At 44.5% G+C, this 19,215-nt stretch overlaps 1 protein-coding gene across 1 annotated transcript in view; it reads left to right on the forward strand.

Moving 5' to 3' along the window:
- IQANK1 (IQ motif and ankyrin repeat containing 1) overlaps positions 1-19,215 on the forward strand; it is a 108,113-nt gene that overhangs the window by 36,624 nt on the left and 52,274 nt on the right. Inside the window, 3 exon segments of the mRNA XM_043509848.1 lie at positions 3,646-3,693; positions 3,944-4,130; positions 4,670-4,851. Of these exon segments, the coding sequence (XP_043365783.1) occupies positions 3,646-3,693; positions 3,944-4,130; positions 4,670-4,851 (417 nt within the window).

Below are 19,215 nucleotides of genomic sequence, written 5' to 3' on the forward strand. Positions count from 1 at the left end.
TAACTTGTGTACGTCTTCATACAACGCACAGTTAACCTGTCGAACTCATTGCCAGGGGACATTGTGAAGCCAAAACTACAACAGGATTAAAAAAAAAACTAGTTATGTTCATGAAGGATAGGTCCATCAATGGCTATTAGTCAAGATAGTCAGGGATGCAACCCCATGCTCTGGATGTCTATAGACTCTGATTGCCAGAAGCTGGGAGTGGACAGCAGGGGATAGATCACTCAGTGATTGCCTGTTCTGTTCATTCCCTCTGAAGCACCTGGCACCAGCTGCTGTCAGAAGACAGGATGCTGGGTTAGATGGACCATTGGTCTGACCCAGCAAGGCCATTCTTAGGTTCTTAAGTAACTTGTGGTTGAACTGAAGCATCTTTTAGAAAGACACCCAATCTAGATTTAAAGATTTCAAGTGACAGAGAATCCATCACATCCCTGGGTAATCTGTTCCAGTGCTTAATTATCCTATTAAAAATGTGTGCCTTATTTTCCATTTAAATTTGTCTAGTTTCAACTTCTGGACATTGGATTTTATGTCTTTATCTGCTTAGTTCAAGCTCTCTCTAACATCAGAATTTTTCTCCCTGTATCATGCTGTCCTGTGAAAACTGTAATTGTCTCAGTGTTACTTTGTGCATCCCTCTCTGTTGTATCATTCAGGTGTCTCTTACTGTACACTTAGACTGTAAGCTCTTAGAGGCAGGCACCGTCTCTTTGTTATGTTATGATTGTATACATAGTGTAGCACAACATGGCACTGCTGCTGCATTATAAATAATCATAGAATCAGAACTGGAGGGACCTCAAGAGGTCATCTAGTCCAGTTCCCTGCACTCGTTGCAGGACTAAGTATTATCTAGACCATTCCTGACAGGTGTTTGTCTAACCTGCTCTTAAAAATCTCCAATAATGGAGCCTCCACAACCTCCCTAGGCAATTTATTCCAGTGCTTAACCACCCTGACAGTTGGAAAGTTTTTCCTAATGTCCAACCTAAACCTCCCTTGCTGCAATTTAAGCCCATTGCTTCTTGTCCTATCCTCAGAGGACAAGAAAAACAATTTTTCTCCCTTCTCCTTGTAACAGTCTTTTACATACTTGAAGACTGTTATCATGTCCCCTCTCAGTCTCTCTTTTCCAGACTAAACAAACCCAAGTTTTTCAATCTTCCCTCATAGGTCATGTTTTCTAGACCTTTAATCATTTTTGTTGCTCTTCTCTGGACTCTCTCCAGTTTGTCCACATCCTTCCTGAAATGTGGCACCCAGAACTAGGCATAATACTCCAATAGAGGCATAGGTGCCAACTCCGTGGGTGCTTCGGGGTTGGTGCACCCACGGGGAAAAATTGATGGATGCTCTGCATCTACCAGCAGCTCTCTGCTCCCCCACTCCAGCTCACCTCCACCTCCACACTGCCTCCACCTCCTTCCCTGAGCATGCTGCTGCGTCCTGCTTCTCCCCCCGGCTCCCAGTCCTTGCGCCGCAAAACAGCTGTTTCGCAGTGGCAAGTCCTGGGAGGGGGGGGGAAGAGAGGGAACATGGCACGCTCAGGGGAGGAGGCGGGGCCAGGGTGGGGATTTGGGGAGGGGTTCAATAGGGCCATGGAGGGGGTGGAGTTGGGGCAGGACTTTGGGGAACGGGTTGGAATGGGAGCAAGGCAGGGAAGGAGTCGGGCCGGGGCCTGGGGTGGGGGGGCATGAGCACCCACCGGTGCCGAGAAAAGTTGGCGCCTGTTAGTTGAGGCCTAATAAGCGCAGAGTAGAGAAGAAGAATTACTTCTTGTGTCTTGCTTACAACACTCCTGCTAGTACATCCCATAATGATGTTCAGTTTTTTTTCCAACAATGTTACACTGTTGACTCCTATTTAGTTTGTGGTCCACTATGAACCCCAGATCCCTTTCTGCAGTACTTCTTCCTAGGCAGTCGTTTCACATTTTGTATGTGTGCAACTGATTGTTGCTTCCTAAATGGAGTACTTTGCATTTGTTCTTATTGAATTTCATCCTATTTACTTCAGACCATTTTTCCAGTTTGTCCAGATCGTTTTGAATTTTAATCCTATCCTCCAAAGCACTTGTAACCCCTCCCAGTTTGGTATTGTCTGCAAACTTTATAAGTATACTGTGTATGTCATTATCTAAATCATTGATGAAGATATTGAACTGAACCAGACCCAGAACTGATCCCTGCGGGATCCCACTCGTTATACCCTATCAGCATGACTGTGAACCACTGTTAACTACTCTCTGGGAACAGTATTCCAATCTTATAGTAGCTCCATCTAGGTTGCATTTACCTAGTTCGTTTATGAGAAGGTCATGTGAGGCAGTATCAAAAGCTTTACTGAAGTCAAGATATACCACATCTACCACTTCCCCCCCATCCACAAGGCTTGTTACCCTGTCAAAGAAAGCTATCAGGTTGGTTTGACACAATTTGTTCTTGACAAATCCATGCTGACTTGTTACTTATTACCTTATTATCTTCTAGATGTTTGCAAATTGATTGCTTAATTATTTGCTCCATTATCTTTCTGGGTACAGAAGTTAAGCTGACTGGTCTGTAATTCCCTGGGTTGTCTTTATTTCCCTTTTTATAGATTGGCACTATAATTGCACTTTCCAGTCTTCTGGAATCTCTCCCGTCTTCCATGACTTTTCAAAGATAATTGCAAATGGCTCAGATATCTCCTCAGTCAGCTCCTTGAAGATTCTAGGATGCATTTCATCAGGCCCTGGTGACTTGAAGACATCTAATTTGTCCAAGTAATGTTTAACTTGTTCTCTCCCTATTTTAGCCTCTTCCGATGCTACCTAATTTTCACTGGCATTCACTACGTTAGATGTCCAATCACCACCAACCTTGGTGAAAACTGAAACAAAGAAGTCATTAAACACCTCTGCCATTTCCACATTTTCTGTTATTCTTATAATAATTATTATATTATAATAATAATGTATTTAATAAGTTATAATAATAATAACTTAATTATTATAATTATAATAACAGTGGAGAAACCATCTTCAGCCTCAGATTGCCAACTGTTTAATCGCACAAACCCAACACCCCTGCCAAGTCACTTCTCCGAGGTCCAGTCCCCCGCTCACTCCACCCCCTGTCCCTCCGTCACTTGCTGTCCCCCACCCTCACTCATTTTCACCAGACTGGGGCAGGAGGTTGGGTGCAGAGGGGGTGCAGGCTCTGGGCTGGGGAGTGTGGCTGAGGGGTTCAGAGTGTGGGAGGGGGCTCCAGGCTGAGCCTGGGGCAGACGACTGGGGTGCACGAGGAGGTGCAGGGTTCAGGGACTGGGCAGAGTTTGGGTGTGGGAGGGCGTGCAGGCTCTGGGAGGGAGTTTGGGTGTGGAAGGGGGCTCAGGGCTGGGATAGGGGTGCAGGAGGGAGTAAGGAGTGCAGGCTCCAGCCAGGCGGAGCTTACCTTGTGCAGCTCCCAGAAGTGGACAGCATATCTGGCTTCTAGGCTCAGGGGCGGCCAGGTGGTTCTGCGCACCGTCCCCTGCCTGCAGGCACCACCCCCACAGCTCCCATTGTCTGCAGTTCCTGGCCAATGGGCTTTGCGGAGTCAACGCTCAGGGTGGGGGCAAACGCACAGAGACCCCCCTGGCCACCCTTGCGCCTAGGAGCTGAACATGTCAGCTGCTTCCGGGAGCTACGTGGAGCCAGAGCAGGTAGGGAGTCTGCCTTAGCCCCACTGCACTGCCGACCAGACTTTGGCCTATTAAAATCTCCTGGATTGCCTTTAATAGTCACTGGGAGATTGAAGCTAATTCTGGGAGACTCCTGGCCAATCTGAGAGGGTTAGCAACCCTACTTCAGCCCACTTTTCTTTCCACGTGGGTGCTTGGATCCTCTGTCTTCTGGTGCACATGGCTGAGAGTCCCTTTGAGTTTTGAGTTGTAATGACTGGTTTTATTGCAGGCCTTCATTGAGATGGTGAAGAAGGAGCAGGCAGAAGCTGAACGGGAGAGACAGAAAGAGGAAGAAAAAAGGAAGAAGGAGCGAGAAATACAGCAAAGGAAGAAACGAATGCTGGAAGCGGCATTTAATGGGGATGTATAAGAGATGAAGGCTGTGCTAAAGGAAGTTAGTACTTGGCAGGGGAGAGGTTCCATAGGAACTGGAATACACATAAGAGAGGGAGGGACCTCATGTCCTTTTCTGGGAGCTCTGTTCATTTCCAAATTTATTGATTTGGATCATAGTCCATTGTTGAAGGCTGTAGAAATGGTTCATTCTGAAACATGCTTTATGCAAGAGGCCCCAAGCCTCCTGGTTCCTCCCCTCAGAGACTTGTTCATTAGGTAAAACATAAATGAAGTAGGGAGCTAGTAAGGTGTTTGCCATCCATCTGGGTTGCATCATCCTGTGTTTGTCTCTTCCTGCCTCTAATCTTTTTCTGCCTGCGCTTTGATTGCCTGCTTTTATCGTGAGCGCTTTGATGCAGGGAGTATGCTTTGTGTGTGTCTGGAAAACACCTGAAACTTCACAATGTAAATAAACTGTATGCAAAAATCTCTTCACTAATCTCTCTTCACTAATCCTTCAGATAATACACAATTCCCAGGGCTACCCAGAGCAGAAGGCATTCTGTTCCCATTCTCCATGTTTATCTTCTCCATTTGTCTGTCTCTCTCCACATGTCAGATTTGGATACTAAGAATGGTGTGGATACCAGTGAAAAAGGGAAGGCCACGTGTCTCTGTAATCACATCAACATGGTGGAGTGCACTGACGCCAATGGAAACGCCCCTTTCAGAGCCATCAAGAGATGGCCACCCAATGCGATCAAGCTGCTGATAGAAAATGGAGCCAATCCCAACTGCAAGGTATGAAATTGTGGTGGTGGAAGGAAATAGGCCACAACTGAAATGGGAACTGCCTGAGATTCAATAGAACAAGACTCACTGCAACCTGTATAAACAGTGTTATGAAAGATAGCTTGGCCAGACTGTGGGGTCTGCTAATGTGTTATGTGTCTAATCACACTTCAGTACTCAACTCATACTGCCGTACTTGCTGTAGTGGGGATAAGAGGGCAAGGTTCAATCCTTGGTAGGTAATTAACCCCTAAGACAGTCCATTGGGGGTCCAGAATTGATATCCATGTGGGAGAGATCTCCAAGGTGGTAAATAGTTAGGAGGGGCTGTGTTAAGTCCTCCACTAGCAGAATCCCCAGCACAGTAATCAAGTGTTTCTTCATGTGTTTGTCCACATGGATTGTAGTCTTTGTGCACATGTGTACCATGCATATGAGACTGGATTCTTTTGGCCAACAGAGTCCATTGGGGCCATGCTTGTGCTCTGGATGTCCTTGCCTCCACACAACCCAAGGCCATCAAGTGTGGAGGTGCCCTACTGTCCCTCAGTTCCTTCCTACCGCTAATGGTAGTGAGACAGAATCCCTACAGTGTCCACCTGCTTCTCTGCCAGCATTAGTGTTAAAGTTCTTAGGACTTGGCCACGCAGTGAGATAATGCATGGCAAGCTAGTGCACTGTAGATTCACACCCTGGGTTCCCATATGTTAACTTGCCATGTAGACAAGTTCTTAGTATTATTAATTAGTTATTTGTTAGTCTGTAAACATCTTAGTCATCTCAGGCTTAACAGTCAAAGAACAGCCAATAGCCTGACAAAAGTCCCTCTGCTGCTTCAGTGCTAACAGTTAAACATGTACCAGTGATACCCACTAAACATGTGGACTGCCCTTCTTCCAGTGCCAATCTCAATATACTAATCGCTTCAGTAACTTGTTCATTGGTACCCAGTGCATAGGTACAGTCCTTGTCAGTACCTAGAGCATATATGGTACCAAGAGATTTAGCTATAGGCCAGGTACTGGAGTCGACATTGCTAGATAGGTTGAAGGTGAGGCTGGCTAGACCACTACTCACCAAGACCCCTGTACTGCAGATGATAAGTGTCAGCAGTACCAACTCGATCAGTACCAGAGTGAAGGGGACATTGTACACTTGAAAGTTTAGCCTCACCTTCAGAGCAGGGATACTCCTTTTCATTCTCACAGTCAATGCACAGTAGGGGCTCATCTCCCACTTGCTCGTCCTCCCTCCCTTCTATGGGGATTACAGAGGGAGTCTGGGAGGGACTCTAGGTTCTGGTCTCATGATAGGAAATGGCATCAATCTAATAGGCCCCCTGGTGTGTCTTCCAGTGTAGTATCCGTTTGCCTATTGACCTTGGACTTACTGGACACCATGGGGCATGTGATCCCATACCTGCAAGCCAGTGTCTACTGCCTCCCACCCCCCACTCCAGGACTAGATCCCTTTCTCCCCAGAGACAGAATAGACCTTCCCAGACTGGTCAATTACTGTAGCCTCAGATGCTAGAGACAGGAGGAGGAGAGCAATTAATCCCATCTGAAATTTCCTCATCCTCTACATCTTCTTCAGACAACTATTTTAAGGGACTCTAACATCTTATGAAATGCACGGCAGAGGCTCTTGACTTTCAACTGGAGGTGTTAAAAAAGAAATCATAGAAACTGCTGGACATAGCAGCATGGTATGGTAAATAGCAGAGTCCCCCAAGCATTTCTACTGGGACCAGTGCTATTCAACGTATTCATAAATGATCTGGGAAAGGGGGTGTGACAGGATGGATCACAGAAACTCCCTTGGGAACTGCCAACTGATGTGCTGAGACTACTTCTGCCCCTGCTTTCCCTGCCAGCTTGGGACTCCAGCACCCTGTCTTGTTGAGCCAGACACGGCAGTTTGCTCCAGCACAGACCCAGGGTCTGAACCACGTGCCCGAAAGCTGCAGCAACTGAAAGCAACTTAAGAAGTGTTCCTGTCTTTAACACTCAGATGCTCAACTCCCAGTGGGGTCCAAACCCCAAATAAATCCATTTTACCCTGTGTAAAGCTTATACAGGGTAAAGACATAAATTGTTCGCCCTCTATAACACTGATAGAGAGATATGCATGGCTGTTTGCCTTCCCCCCCCCCCCCCCGGTATTAATACATTCTCTGGGTTAATTAATAAGTACAAAGTGATTTTATTAAATACAGAAAGTAGGATTTAAGTGGTTCCAAGTAGTAACAGACAGAACAAAGTGAAAAACCAAGCAAAATCAAATAAAACACGCAAGTCTAAGCCTAGTATGGTAATAAAACTGAATAGAGATAAAATCTCACCCTCAGAGATGTTTCAATAAGTTTCTTTCACAGACTGGACACCTTCCTAGTCTGGGCAAAATCCTTTCCCCTGGTTCAGCCCTTATTCCAGCTCAGGTGTAGGGGATTTCTCATGATGGCTGCCCCTTTTGTTCTGTTCCACCCACTTACATATCTTTTGCATAAGGCAGGAATTCTTTGTCCCTCTGGGTTCCCACCCCTCCTTCTCAATGGAAAAGCACCAGGTTAAAGATGGATTCCAGTTCAGGTGACATGATCACATGTCACTGTAAGACTTGATTACCCACTTGCCAGCACACATATATACAGGAAGACTTACAAGTAAAACAGAGAAAAAAAGAAAAGGAGTACTTGTGGCACCTTAGAGACTAACAAATTTATTAGAGCATAAGCTTTTCGTGACATCGGATGAAGTGAGCTGTAGCTCACGAAAGCTTATGCTCTAATAAATTTGTTAGTCTCTAAGGTGCCACAAGTACTCCTTTTCTTTTTGCGAATACAGACTAACACGGCTGCTATTCTGAAACCTGTCAAGTAAAACAGAGCCATCTGCAGTCAATTGTCCTGGTTAATGGGAGGCATCAAGATTCCAAACCACCATTAATGGCCCACACTTCGCATAATTACAATAGGCCCTCAGAGTTATATTTTAAATTTCTAGTTTCAGATACAAGAATGATACATTCATACAAATAGGATGAACATATTCAGTAGATTATAAGCTTTGTAATGATACTTTACAAGAGACCTTTTGCATGAAGCATACCCCAGTTACATTATATTCACACTCATTAGCATATTTTTATAAAATCATATAGAGTGCAACGTCACAGGGGGTAAACAGTGAGGGGGGCAAAGTTTACAGATGATACAAAATGACTCAAGATAGTTAAGTCCAAAGCTTATTTACTTGTTCCCATAATATAAGAACTAGAGGCCACCAAATGAAATTAATGGGTAGCAGGTTTAAAACAAATAAAAGGAAGTTCTTCTTCACTCAGTGCACAGTCAACCTGTGGAACTCCTTGCCTGAGGAGGTTGTGAAGGCTAGGACTATAACAGGGTTTAAAAGAGAACTGGATAAATTCATGAAGATTAAGTCCATTAATGGCTATTAGCCAGAATGGGTAAGGATTGGTGTCCCTAGCCTCTGTTCCACAGAGGGTGGAGATGGATGGCAGGAGAGAAATCACTAGATCATTACCTGTTAGGTTCACTCCCTGTAGGGCACCTGGCATTGGCCACTGTCAGTAAACAGGATACTGGGCTGGATGGACCCTTGGTCTGACCCAGTCTGGCCTTTCTTATGTTCTTACTGGGCAACCAAATGGCAGATGAAATTCAAAACTGTTGATATATGCAAAATAATGCATATTGGACAACATAATCCCAACTATATATATACAAAATGATGGGGTCTAAATTAACTGTTACCTCTCAAGGAAGAGATCTTGGAGTCATTGTGGATAGTTCTCTGAAAACATCCACTCAATGTGCAGCGGCAGTCAAAAGAGTGAATGTTAGGAACCATTAGGAAAGGAATAGAACATAAGACAGAAAATATCATAATGCCACTATATAAATCCATGGTACGCCCACACCTTGAATACTGCATGCAGTTCTGGTTGCCCTATCTCAAAAAAGATATATTAGAATTTGAATAAAAACAGAGTAGGGCAACAAAAACGATTAGCAGTGAGGAACAGCTTCCATATGAAAAGAGATTAAAAAGACTAGGACTGTTCATCTTATAAAATAGATGATTACAAGGGGATATGATAGAGGTGTAAAAAGTCATGAATAGTGTGGAGAAAGTGAATAAAGAAATGATATTTACTCCTTCACATAACAAACCAGGGGTCATCTGATTAATTTAATAGGCAGCAGGTTTAAAACAAACATAAGAAAGTACTGCTTCACACAACTCAGTCAATCTGTGGAACACACTGGCAGGGGATATTGTGAAGCCCGAAATTATAACTGGGTTGATAAAAGTTTCCTGGAGGATAGGTCCATCAATGGCTATTAGCCAAGATAGTCAGGGATGCAATCTCATGCTCTAGGTGTCCCTAAACCTCTGACTGCCAGAAGCTGAGATGAGACAACAGGGGACGGATCACTCTATAATTCCCTTTTTCCATTCATTCCCTCTGAGGTATCTGGCACCAGAATCATAGAATCATAGAATCATAGAATATCAGGGTTGGAAGGGACCCCAGAAGGTCATCTAGTCCAACCCCCTGCTCAAAGCAGGACCAAGTCCCAGTTAAATCATCCAGTCACAGTTGGAAGACAGGATACTGTGCTGGATGGACCATTGGTCTGACCCAGTGTGAACTTTTTTATGTTGTAATGTTCTTATGATGTTCTGCACCGTTCCATGCATGGTAGCCTTGCTCTGCCTAAAACAGGGGTTGTTAGATTCTACAAAAGACCTGTGGCAGACTCCAGCATTGATTCTAGATACATTCAAATGTGTAAACAAAAGGTTCTAAGTCAGGGGTGGGCAAACGTTTTGGCCTGAGGGACACATCTGGGTATGGAAATTGTATGGCAGCCATGAATGCTCACAAAATTGTGGTTTAGGGTGCGGGAGGGGGAGAGGGCTCCAGCTGGGGGTGCATGCTCTGGGATGAACCAGAAATGAGGAGTTCAGCGTGCGGGAGGGGGCTCTGGGCTGGGGCAAGGGGTTGGGGTGCAGGGGCGGGATGAGGTCTCTGGCTGAGGGTGCAGGCTCTGGGATGAGGCTGGGTTTGGGGTGCAGGAGTGAACTCTGGGCTGGGACTGAGGGGTTCGGAGGGAAGGAGGGGGATCAGGGCTGGGGCAGGGGGTTGGGGCATGGGAGGAAGTCAGGGGTGCAGGCTCTGGGTAGTGCTTATCTCAAGCAGCTCACAAAAGCAGCAACATGTCCCCCTTCCAGCTCCTACGCTGAGGCGTGGCCAGGCAGCTCTGCATGCTGCCCCGTCTGCAGGCGCTGCCCCTACAGCTCCCACTGGCTGTGGTTCCCAGCCAATGGGAGCTGTGGTGGGTGGTGGTTGGGGCGGGGGCAGCATGCGGAGCCTCCTAGCTGCCCCTATACATAGGAGCCAGAGGGGGTACATGCCACTGCTTCTGGGAGCCACACGGACCATGGCATGCGAGGAGCGGGGCAAGTCCCTGACCCTGTTCCCTGGTGGGAACTTAAGGGATGTATTAAAAGGTCTGATGGGCTGGAGGCGGCCTGTGGGCCATAATTTGCCCACCCCTGCCCTAGCCTCTGTTTGCCAGAAGCTGGGAATGGGTGATGGGATGGATCACTTGATAATTACCTGTTCTGTTCATTCCCTCTGAAGCACCTGGCTTTGGCCACTGTCGGAAGACAGGATACTGGGCTAGATGGATCTTTGGTCTGACCCAGTATGGCTGTTCTTATGTAATGCAACTAAACTGTTTGTGTCCTTTGCTGTTAGTGTTAATGATCAGGCAATATCCTTTTGGGTTATCAAACTGGATCTCTCGCTATGTAAAAACATGTTGCAAACTAGCCAAGTTAGAGCTGCCTAGCCACATTAGAGCTTCTTCCACTTAAGTTCAGACAGCCCTCAGAGACCGTATATGTTATGCAGACAAAACCACACAGGATCGTTTCAGGGGACAAGACAAGATGTCACATTTATTATAACACAATTTGATTTATGACCAATAACTTATATCTAATATCTATGTACACACACACACATACACACACACACACACTCCCCCAAATGTTCTGCAGCTGTTGTATAGTTACCACTCCTGAATGTAGCTTGAGTTCATGGCTTGAGTTTGTAGCTTGTGGTGGTTAGCTGGCCAGGAAAGCTGGGCACAGGGAAGAGCTGGGTCTCTGTTGGGCATGCATCGATACTCTTCCATGTTGGCAGCAGAATGTTACCCTCCAAAATCTTCCATCTCATCCATCCTTTTTTGTAGGCTTTAGTTTGAATCCAGACTCTATAGGTCTTGCTGTGTCATGCTGCCTCTGGGTTCAGTGTGATTGATCACCCATCAATTGCAGATGTGACTTTCAGCCTAGGACCTTTGTTAGTCTCTAAGGTGCCACAAGTACTCCTTTTCTTTTTGCGAATACAGACTAACACGGCTGCTACTCTGAAACCAGCCTAGGACCTGGCTTTGATGTTCCTTCAATTGTACTTTTGTTCTTTTCTTTTGAGAGTGGACTCTTTTTGCTTTGTCAGGACTGTTGTCTGCATCTTCAGCCATTGGGGGTTACACTTCGTTTCATCAGGACAGGCTGGGGCTGGAGGTTGATTCCATTATCCATACATACCTCATTCACACATCTAATCTACACTAATAAGATTACAGCAGGGTTTTGCAAAATGGAGTGAGCATTTTAAAATGGAGTTTTAGTTACAATATGGACAAGTTTAAGGAATGGCAAACAGTGAGCAGAAGTTACAATGTTGAAACAGTGCAAGTTTCAGCTATTTAAGCAGCAATTGGATTGAAAGTGAAACCTGAACAGCTGTGGCTCTTAACAAGCAGCGTAATTGTCAATTAGCCAGTTATCAGGGTATCTGGTTTTATGAATGAATGTAGTTTCATTCATAAAACTTTACTTATGAAGTTAAATTAATGAAGTGAACAATTAAAAACAATTTCATTTATCAGTTCCACATTGTCCCCCTTTTGACCCTTCAGTCCAGGGGTACTGAATGGGTCACACTTTATGTAATTGTTTCAAAGCTATATACTGTGAAACAATGTGAGCCTGCGGTTTCAGCTTAAAATACATCTGTTTTATCCAGCAGCACATGCAGAGCATTAGAACCAACATAACAGCCAGGATTACTAATAGAACAATGATGGGATGAAGAATTATATCTAGAACTGCTGACCAGGTGGGCTGCTCCTACAACACTCTGCCCCTTGACCTATGATCATTACAGTAGTTGTTGTCTTTGTAGGGCACAGGTGATCTGTTGCAAACAAACCAAACGATCATAACCAGGAGAATATAACTAAAACCATTACAACTGTCTAAACACCAGATATAACATAAACACTAATGCAAACAATCATAATCATAATAATTGGGAATACAATAAAACCATCACCACTACCATAATTGGGTACACTGACAAACAAAAAGAGGCTCAAGTCTGATGCTGCAATAGCCATCAAACAATAAAAGTCACTGAGGTCAGGACCTCCTTAAGCACACACAACAAATAAGATTTTGTAGGAGTACACAGTTGTCACGCAAGGTAAAACTGATTTGGACTTAAACTAACATTTAGTTGCTAAAATGTTGCAGAATCCCCTATTACTAACAGTTGTTCTCAAGAGGTCTCTGGAGACCTGAAAGACGGGGCTCTAAAATCACGGGCCAAGGTCTTACAGGTTATGGGGGTCCATGAACTACCCTTCAGGGCTTGGGGAAGTAGAACCAGAGTGCATAGAGGAAAGGGTGGAATTAACAATACAAGCAAATGTAACTAACAATACAAATGTATCAATATCAAAAATCAACAACAAAATGATTATTAGAGTACCTAACAAAAAATAAACCTAATGCATTGGGGATCAAAGTCTTTTGGACAGAGGTGGATGTGATTGATAATTTGGTTGGAGATGGGGGAAGTAGACAGAGAAAAAGGCATTTACCCTGTCTAGTTTAGTATCCCCTCTTTCTCTGGACCCAGTGCTAGCACAGGACACCCACCAGAGACAGATACAGAACATGCAACACAGAAACTGAACACAGACTTTGTCGCGACACTATAACCATGGTATTTTTATAACTTTTCAGCTGGTACCAGCTCTCCAGATGTTCCGGTTCGGAAGCTGAAAGATAGATGCTTAGAAACAAATTAGCACTGTGCTCCCACCGTGGCAGACCCTGCTTGTTTGAGTTGTCTGCAGTGTACCCATTTTCCCTCCAAGGTTTTATCTATGCCACCAGGGTTTTTGCTAACTCTATTGCTTGCGCGAGAGTCAAATCAGTCTCTGCCACAGAGTGTCCAGTACTTGAGGCTGCTCAAATGCTTACTAAGTGGTGTATTTCTTGTGAATTTAAATCCTTCCTTTCTACCAGTAAAAGGGCATTAACATGTACAGGCTTTGGAGGCCAGGGGGTGGAATTGGAGGAGCTAAGGGAGACAGAGAGGTATGTTGATGAGGCTTTCTGGGATACTGTAGATTTGTCCCACCTCCGGTCAGACAGCCCCTGTGTTGTTAAGGAGGATGAAAGGCCCAGAGGAGAGCAGGCAACAGGAACAGAGGGAAACCTTCCCATAGTTGAGACCCTCCTTCCAGATGATGTTGGGGTATCCTCTTGCACTGAGGTTACCTCTCTGGGGGAGGGAATTCCACTCATTAGGAAAAGGCAGGTGTTAGTAATAGGAAATTCTATCATTAGAAACATAGATAGCTGGGTTTGTGATGACCGGGAGAACCGTTTGGTGACTTGCCTGCCTGGTGCGAAGGTTGCGGATCTCTTGAGGAATCTAGATAGACTTATGTGTAGTGCTGGGGAGGAACCGGTGGTCGTGATACATGTAGGTACAAATGACATAGGGAAGGGTAGGAGAGATGTCTTGGAGGCCAAATTTAGGCTGCTGATAACTATTTCACATTTGGTGACAATGTATACCTTCAAATCAGCGGCACTGCGATGGGTACCCGCATGGCCCCACAGTATGCCAACATTTTTATGGCTGACTTAGAACAAAGCTTCCTCAGCTCTCGTCCCTTAATGCCCCTACTCTACTTGCGCTACATTGATGACATCTTCATCATCTGGACCCATGGAAAAGAAGCTCTTGAGGAATTCCACCATGATTTCAACAATTTCCATCCCACCATCAACCTCAGCCTGGACCAGTCCACACAAGAGATCCACTTCCTGGACACTACGGTGCTAATAAGCGATGGTCACATAAACACCACCCTATATCGGAAACCTACTGACCGCTATTCCTACCTACATGCCTCTAGCTTTCATCCAGATCATACCACTCGATCCATTGTCTACAGCCAAGCGCTACGATATAACCGCATTTGCTCCAACCCCTCAGACAGAGACAAACACCTACAAGATCTCTATCATGCATTCCTACAACTACAATACCCACCTGATGAAGTGAAGAAACAGATTGACAGAGCCAGAAGAGTACCCAGAAGTCACCTGCTACAGGACAGGCCCAAGAAAGAAAACAACAGAACGCCACTAACCATCACCTTCAGCCCCCAACTAAAACCTCTCCAACGCATCATCAAGGATCTACAACCTATCCTGAAGGACGACCCATCACTCTCACAGATCTTGGGAGACAGACCAGTCCTTGCTTACAGACAGCCCCCCAATCTGAAGCAAATACTCACCAGCAACCACACACCACACAACAGAACCACTAACCCAGGAACCTATCCTTGCAACAAAGCCCATTGCCAACTCTGTCCACATATCTATTCAGGGGATACCATCATAGGGCCTAATCACATCAGCCACACTATCAGAGGCTCGTTCACCTGCGCATCTACCAATGTGATATATGCCATCATGTGCCAGCAATGCCCCTCTGCCATGTACATTGGCCAAACTGGACAGTCTCTACGTAAAAGAATGAATGGACACAAATCAGACGTCAAGAATTATAACATTCAAAAACCAGTTGGAGAACACTTCAATCTCTCTGGTCACTCGATCACAGACCTAAGAGTAGCTATACTTCAACAAAAAAGCTTCAAAAACAGACTCCAACGAGAGACTGCTGAATTGGAATTAATTTGCAAACTGGATACAATTAACTTAGGCTTGAATAGAGACTGGGAATGGATGAGTCATTACACAAAGTAAAACTATTTCCCCATGTTTCAGAGTAGCAGCCGTGTTAGTCTGTATTCGCAAAAAGAAAAGGAGTACTTGTGGCACCTTAGAGACTAACAAATTTATTAGAGCATAAGCTTTCGTGAGCTACAGCTCACTTCATCGGATGCATTGCAATGCATCCGATGAAGTGAGCTGTAGCTCACGAAAGCTTATGCTCTAATAAATTTGTTAGTCTCTATGGTGCCACAAGTACTCCTTTTCTTATTTCCCCATGGTATTTCTCCCTCCCACCCCACCCCCCACTGTTCCTCTGATATTCTTGTTAACTGCTGGAATTAGCCTACCTTGCTTGTCACCATGAAAGGTTTTCCTCCTTCCCCCCCCCCCCCCCCCCGCTGCTGGTGATGGCTTATCTTAAGTGATCACTCTCCTTCACAGTGTGTATGATAAACCCATTGTTTCATGTTCTCTGTGTGTGTGTATATAAATCTCTCCTCTGCTTTTTCCACCAAATGCATCCGATGAAGTGAGCTGTAGCTCACGAAAGCTTATGCTCTAATAAATTTGTTAGTCTCTAAGGTGCCACGGGTACTCCTTTTCTTTTTGCGAATACAGACTAACACGGCTGCTACTCTGAAACCTGGAAAGAGACTGAAATCCAGGACCATTATTGTGGCATTCTCAGAAATGTTACCAGTTCCATGTACAGGGCCAGGTAGGCAGGCAGAGCTTCAGAGTCTCAATGCGTGGATGAGACGACGGTGTAGAGAGGAGGGGTTTAGATGTATTAGGAACTGAGGAAACTTTTGGGATGGGGGAACCTATAACCTATAAGGAAGGATGGGCTCCACCTAAACCAAAGTGGATCCAGACTGCTGGCACTTCACATTAAAAAGGTTGCAGAGCAGTTTTTAAACTAAGAGATGGGGAAAGCTGATTGCTGCAAAGGAACATGTGGATCAGACCGAGGCTTTTCTTAGAGGAGAGTCTATTGATAGAGATTCTCTAGGTTTTAGGCAGGAGGAGGGGGATGAAAGAGGACAAAGTATGGGTCAGATCAGACAAGAAACATTCACATAAAGAAACTGACACATCAGAAAAGGGCAGACAAACAGTGACAAGTTTTTTAAAGTGCTTGTACACAAATGCTAGAAGTCTAAATAATAAGATGGGTTAACACGAGGCACTCTAGTTCAAATCAATGGGACAAAATATATCGGAAGGACAGAACAGGTCCAGTGGGGGGGAGGGGAGTGGCACTATATGTGAAAGAAAATGTAGAATCAAATGAAGTAAAAATCTTAAATGAATCCACATGTTCTATAGAATCTCTATGGATAGTAATTCCATGCTCTAATAAGAATATAACAGTAGGGATCTATTATCGACCACCTGACCAGGACAGTAATAGTGATGATGAAATGCTAAGGGAGATTAGAGGGGCTATCAAAATAAAGAACTCAATAATAGTGGGGGATTTCAATTATCCCCATACTGACTGGGTACATGCCACCTCAGGACGAAAGGCAGAGACAAAATTTCTCGATACTTTAAATGATTGCTTCTTGGAGCAGCTGGTACAGGAACCCACAAGGGGAGAGGCATCTCTCGATCTAGACCTGACAGGAGTGCAGGATCCAGTCCAAGAGGTAACTATAACAGGACTGCTTGGAAATAGTGACCATAATATAATAACAGCGTTTAACATTCCTGTGGTGGGAAGAACACCTTAACAGCCCAACACTGTGGCATTTCATTTCAGAAAGAGGAACTATGCAAAAATGAGGAGGTTAGTTAAACAGAAATTAAAAGGTACAGTGACTAGAGTGAAATCCCTGCAAGCTGCATGGACACTTTTCAAAGACACCAAAATAGAGGCCCAACTTAAATGTATACCCCAAATTAAAAAATACAATAAACGAACTAAAAGCCACCGTGGCTTAACAACCATGTAAAAGAAGCAGTGAGAGATAAAAAGGCATCTTTTAAAAAGTGGAAGTCAAATCATAGTGAAGTAACTAGAAAGGAGCATAAACATTGCCAAATTAAGTGTAAAAATATAATAAGAAAAGCCAAAAAGAAGTTTGAAGAACAGCTAGCCAAAAACTCAAAAGGTAATAACAAAATGTTTTTTAAGTACATCAGAAGCTGGAAGCCTGCTAAACAACCAGTGGGGCCCCTGGATGATTGAGATACAAAAGGAGCACTTAAACACGATAAAAGAAAAGTTTACTTGTGGCACCTTAGAGACTAACAAATTTATTAGAGCATAAGCTTTCGTGAGCTACGGCTCACTTCATCGGATGCATACAGTGGAAAATATAGTGGGGAGATTTTATATACACAGAGAACATGAGACAATGGGTGTTACCATACAGACTGTAACAAGAGTGATCAGGAAAGGTAAGCTATTACCAGCAGGAGAGCGGGGGAGGTGGGAGGGGAGCCTTTTGTAGTGATAATCAAGGTGGGCCATTTCCAGCAGTTGGCAAGAACAGTGCGGGGGGGGGGGAGAATAAACAAGGGGAAATAGTTTTACTTTGGGTAATGACCCATCCACTCCCAGTCTCTATTCAAGCCTAAGTTAATTGTATCCAGTTTGCAAATTAATTCCAATTCAGCAGTCTCTCATTGGAGTCTGTTTTTGAAGTTTTTTTGTTGAAGAATTTCCACTTTTAAGTCTGTAATCGAGTGACCAGAGAGATTGAAGTGTTCTCCGACTGGTTTTTGAATGTTATAATTCTTGAAGTCTGGTTTATGTCCATTTATTCTTTTACGTAACGACTGTCCAGTTTGACCAATGTACTTGGCAGAGGGGCATTGCTGGCACATTGCTGTCACATGATGGCACATATCACATTGGTAGATGCACAGGTGAACGAGCCTCTGATAGTGTGGCTGATGTGATTAGGCCCTATGATGGTGTCCCTTGAATAGATATGTGGACAGAGTTGGCAACGGGCTTTGTTGCAAGGATAGTTTCCTGGGTTAGTGGTTCTGTTGTGTGGTGTGTGGTTTCTGGTGAGTATTTGCTTCAGGTTGGGGGGCTGTCTGTAAGCAAGGACTGGCCTGTCTCCCAAGATCTGTGAGAGTGATGGGTCGTCCTTCAGGATAGGTTGTAGATCCTTGACGATGCGTTGGAGAGGTTTTAGTTGCGGGCTGAAGGTGATGGCTAGTGGCGTTCTGTTATTTTCTTTGTTGGGCCTGTCCTGTAGTAGGTAACTTCTGGGTATTCTTCTGACTCTGTCAATCTGTTTCTTCACTTCAGCAGGTGGGTATTGTAGTTGTAAGAACACTTGATAGAGATCTTGTAGGTGTTTGTCTCTGTCTGAGGGGTTGGAGCAAATGCGGCTATATCGTAGAGCTTGGCTGTAGACAATGGATCGTGTGGTGTGGTCTGGATGAAAGCTAGAGGCATGTAGGTAAGTAAAACAGTCAATAGGTTTCCGATATAGGGTGGTGTTTATGTGATCATCACTTATTAGCAACGTAGTGTCCAGGAAGTGGATCTCTTGTGTAGACTGGTCCAGGCTGAGGTTGATGGTGGGATGGAAATTGTTGAAATTATGGTGGAATTCCTCAAGGGCTTTTCCATGGGTCCAGATGATGAAGATGTCATCAATGTAGTGCAAGTAGAGTAGGGGCATTAGAGGATGAGAGCTGAGGAAGCGTTGTTCTAAGTCAGCCATAAAAATGTTGGCATACTGTGGGGCCATGCGGTTACCCATCGCAGTGCCGCTGATTTGAAGGTATACGTTGTGCCCAAATGTGAAATACCTGTCATTAAACACGATAAAGTCATTGTGAAGAAACTAAATGAATTCTTTGCTTCAGTCTTCACGACTCAGGATGTTAGGGAGATTCCCAAACCTGAGCCATCCTTTGTAGGTGACAGATCTGAGGAATTGTCACAGATTGAAGTGTCATTAGAGGAGGTTTTGGAATTAATTGATAATCTTAACAGTAACAAGTCACCGGGACCAGATGGCATTCACCCAAGAGTTCTGAAAGAACTCAAATGGGAAATTGCGGAACTATTAACTATGGTTTGTAACCTGTCCTTTAAATCAGCTACTGTACCCAATGACTGGAAGATAGCAATATAACACCGATATTTAAGAAGGGCTCTAGAGGTGATCCTGGCAATTACAGACCGGTAAGTCTAACGTCAGTTCTGGGCAAATTAGTTGAAACAATAGTAAAGAATAAAATGGTC

Source organism: Dermochelys coriacea, chromosome 2 (assembly GCF_009764565.3).
Source record: "Dermochelys coriacea isolate rDerCor1 chromosome 2, rDerCor1.pri.v4, whole genome shotgun sequence".
NCBI classification, from domain to species: domain Eukaryota; kingdom Metazoa; phylum Chordata; order Testudines; family Dermochelyidae; genus Dermochelys; species Dermochelys coriacea.